Raw genomic sequence first — 4,078 nt, 5'->3', positions numbered from 1 at the left:
AAAAATATTTAAGTTTATAAATAAATAATTATAATATATAATATTAATAATATATATAATATTTATTTCAAACAAACAAGTAAAAAATAATCAAGGCTGTCAAGCCTTGACAGTAAAAAAAAAAAAAAAAAAGCATAAATTAAATCTACTCATGGACAGCTTCCACGACTTCGCGTCGTGTCTGCGACTTGGCTTCTTTTTTAATAATTTTTTTTTTCCAAATAGTGGACAGTATCCAGAACTTGATACATCTGTATTATATATATTATTTTAGGTATATTTTTATTATTTTATAATAATATTAAAATAATTAAACCAAAAGTTTGATCACAACAGTCGTAAACTTATGCAGTTGAACTTGATGTGTACATAATACAACATGAACAGAATAGAAAACTGGTTAAAGCAAAATCACGGTTTCCCACACCTTCAAACACGGAAATTAAACAACAGACTTCATAGCAGTGTTTTCACTCCATTCGGATGATGCAACGAAGGCCTTCACCTTTCAGCATCAGTTCAAAAGCCTTGTTAATCTCAGCAAAAGGGACTTCATGAGTTATAAACTTCTCCAGTTCAAGTTCCTGAACATCAAATAAAAACGAGTCATATCATGAAGAAATCATGCTTTCTGGCTGCCAGAGGAGTTTGAATGCTAACCTTCTTCATGTACATTTCCACAACCGATGGAAGATCAGACCGCGGTTTATAGTTCCCGAAGAAAGTACCCTTTAGAGTCCTCTCATTCAAAAAATTCATTGGATGAGTCTTGAAGACGGCATCCTTATGAGGGACACCGACAAGAACAGCAATACCCCATCCCTATCACAAATGTTTTAGCAGTAATTAGCAAAGTAGAATGAATCAAATATCTTGTACAACAACTGATCATTTGGGAGTATGAGAAGTTTTCAGGAGTTCAAATGTTGAAGTTGGAGATATGGTAACATACATCATGAACACATTCAAATGCAGAGATCATGGCATTGATGTTTCCAGTACATTCGATGCTTCGATCCACTCCTCCATCAGTCATCTCAGCTATGACCTATAGTACGTACAAATTTTGACACGAAAACTGTTAATTACCGCACATACTACAGAAGAATGATGGATATAAAGTTATTGATAGATGCACCAACCTCTTGAACTGGCTTGTTATAGTCTTTTGGATTTACGAATTCAGTCACACCAAATTTCTTTGCTGCATGCATAAAACAGCAACACTCAGCAAATGTATGATACAGTTTCTTGTGTCTACTGATAGATAGATGTTAATCAAGAATTATGACGATGCCTTATCAACTTATTGTATACCTTCTTCAAATCTGGCAGAGTTCAAGTCCACACCAATTATTCTTGAAGCACCAGCCAATCTGGCTCCTTCTACAGCCTGAAAATGACCAGAAAAAATGGAGAAAAATTATTCACTTCATTGTTTCTTTCCTTTTGTCACAGATCTGCAAAACAAATGAAAATGATGATTCAACTTGGAACATACACCAAGGCCAACGGCTCCAAGTCCGAAAACAGCCACCGATGAACCCTTTGTTGGTTTGGCAACATTCAACGTAGCACCAAGGCCTATAACAAAAAAGCAGCCAAAACTAGTCCATCAGAAACGATTCATCAAGAAAGTTAAAAAAGCAACCCGATTATCTTACAAGTTTACCTGTGGAAATCCCACAGCTTAACACACAAACTTTATCCAGAGGAGCAAGAGGATTGATTTTGGCAACACAACCAACATGAACCACAGTGTATTCACTAAATGTGGATGTGCCAACAAAATGGTAAATAGGCTTTCCATTGATCGAAAATCTTGTTTTCTCGTCATTGATCATCACTCCCCTCTCAGTATTGATCCTGAGAAGGCTACACATATTGCTCTCTTCAGATTTGCAGTGAGCACATTGCCTGCATTCCCCTGTGAACACTGGGAGAACGTGATCGCCCGGAACGAGTTCGGTCACTCCTTCTCCTACGCTCTCCACGATCCTACAGCCCATTACCCCATAATCAAGATATAAATTCTTCCATCTTTTAGCCCTCAAACATAAAAAAACTTATATGATGAATGATTGACTAAAACATGGAATAAGTTAACACAAAGAGTGAGTTAACAACATACCCTGCTGCTTCGTGTCCAAGAATTCGAGGAAAGACAGAATCTTGAGCCTAAAAAGATCAAGAACATAACAGTAAACCCTCATGACTTCTACTCTAATTCTTTTACGTCTAGAAGCAAAAATATAGTAGGTTCTTGATTAATAGCTCACCTTGGCTTCCCAGAAGTAGACATCAGTATGGCAAAGGGAGGTGAAGAGAATCTTCAATCGGACCTCCATTTTCTGCGGCGGCGCCACCTCCACCTCCTCAATAACCAGTGGCTTCCCGGGCTCCCATGCAACAGCAGCTTTAATCCACAAAAACCAAAAACAGAAAAACTAATCAGCCCATCAATTTACACAAGAAATGCAACTCATTCACTGCAGTAGAACCCATTATTAATTAGATCGTGTAGAAATTGAAACAATTAATAACCAACATGTTTTTAACTAAAGGGTCTCAAAAATCAAACCTTTGCATTTTATGACCTGACCGGCGGTGCTCGACATCTGGAATTAGAGTTCTTGATCTAAGATGTAGCAGTATTTGGTTGGAAACAGTGAGCAGAGGTTGTTGATACGTTGTAGAGTAGTTTGATGAGTTGCAACTTTCAAGTGAGGCTATTTATAAGGAAATCGAGTAGGCAAAATGGAATCAGGGTATGCATCTGATTGGTGTTTGAAGTCAGCGTACAGGGCGTATTTGCATTTGACATCGCGCGACGAATACGAGAGGCTACGCCTGTATTCAGTCCCTGGTTGGTTCCTACAAAACTCGCCTCTGGTTTTGGCTGTTTGTTTTCCACTGTTCTTACTCAAAAGCACAAGTTGATGAATTTTCCATTTCAATATCAGCCCAACACTAAATTTGATATCAGAACAAGAGTATTTACTAAACAAAAATATAAATTATTTAAATTTTAAAATTAAATATATAAACGATAATAATCTAAATAAATTTTATAATAATTAATAAATATATAAAGGCAAAAGTATATTGAAAATAAAAATAAATTGAAATTATATTACTAATTAGATTTATTTGGAAAATGAGTGAATCATTTGGATGAAGATAAACAACGATACACTTATTCAATAAAAATCAGAAATGGAAAATAATTTTAAGTTGCCAAAAAAAAAAAAGTATGACTAGATATAAAAAAAGAAAATTTTAATTATATTACTTAATTTATCCAAAAAATAAAGCAGATGAATTTTTGGATAAAGATAAACTTGTTAGAAATTATAATATGTCAAGGCAGTGTTTTGATATCTGAGCGTTTGAATAAAATAGATTTAATATTTTGGACTATCCAGTTAGCATCACAATAACCCTTTAGAACTGCAGGGAACCTGCCGTAATGTATGACTAGTAATGTTATGCCATTAAGGTACATAAGCACTCTATCCAATGCTCGCTAATGGGTTCCATCATGAGAACTATTGTATCTAAAAAGCTTCGAGATAGAGAAAGATATATCTGGTTTCGAGTCATTAGTTAAAAATATGACAAACTCCTAATGATTTGCCCTTAATTGAGAAATCGACACACCACTTTCATTCTTGAACAGTGCCACCGAAGGATTATGTGGCGTCTTTGCACTTTTACATTCTTTATAGCCAAATTTCTCAACTATCTTCTCAACATAGTGAGATTGAGAATAGCTATACCATAAGTTGACCCAATCAACTTGATGCCAAGAATTACATTTGCCTCACCCATATCCTTCATGTCAAACTTATGTTTCAAGAATTACTTGGCTTCGATAATTATTTCTAAGTTCGATCCTATTGACAGAATATCATCTACATACAAACATAGAATTATACAATCATCTCCTTTGACTTTACAGTAGATACATTTATCACTCTTATTAACACTAAAGCCAAAAGACATAATTGTTTTATACCTTTCATGCCATTGTTTGGGTGTTTATTTTAGCTTATAAACTTTTTTCTCATTTTCATCA

At 34.9% G+C, this 4,078-nt stretch overlaps 1 protein-coding gene across 1 annotated transcript; it reads right to left on the bottom strand.

Moving 5' to 3' along the window:
- Window positions 1–322: 322 nt before the first annotated feature.
- Window positions 323–2,751, bottom strand: LOC105155589 (alcohol dehydrogenase 3). The gene is made up of 10 exons (XM_011071483.3): window positions 2,582–2,751; window positions 2,280–2,416; window positions 2,132–2,178; window positions 1,673–1,998; window positions 1,502–1,584; window positions 1,318–1,393; window positions 1,143–1,204; window positions 953–1,048; window positions 661–822; window positions 323–584 (listed from the first exon to the last, which is right to left on the bottom strand). Exons 1-10 carry the CDS (start codon window positions 2,616–2,618, stop codon window positions 471–473), a joined length of 1,140 nt encoding a protein of 379 aa, XP_011069785.1. The 5' UTR covers window positions 2,619–2,751; the 3' UTR covers window positions 323–470.
- Window positions 2,752–4,078: the final 1,327 nt, after the last annotated feature.

The sequence above is a fragment of the Sesamum indicum genome, linkage group LG2 (assembly GCF_026168435.1).
Source record: "Sesamum indicum cultivar Baizhima isolate 11 linkage group LG2, ASM2616843v1, whole genome shotgun sequence".
Classification (NCBI taxonomy): domain Eukaryota; kingdom Viridiplantae; phylum Streptophyta; class Magnoliopsida; order Lamiales; family Pedaliaceae; genus Sesamum; species Sesamum indicum.
This window is presented reverse-complemented; position numbering and strand designations above follow the sequence as displayed.

Coding starts and splice junctions, on each gene's coding strand:
- LOC105155589 (XM_011071483.3), bottom strand. CDS start 2,618: ATGTCGAGCACCGCCGGTCAGGTCATAAAATGCAAAG. Junction 2,179..2,279: donor TCTACTTCTGGGAAGCCAAG/GTGAGCTATTAA, acceptor TGATCTTTTTAG/GCTCAAGATTCTGTCTTTCC. Junction 823..952: donor CATTTGAATGTGTTCATGAT/GTATGTTACCAT, acceptor CATTTGTGATAG/GGATGGGGTATTGCTGTTCT.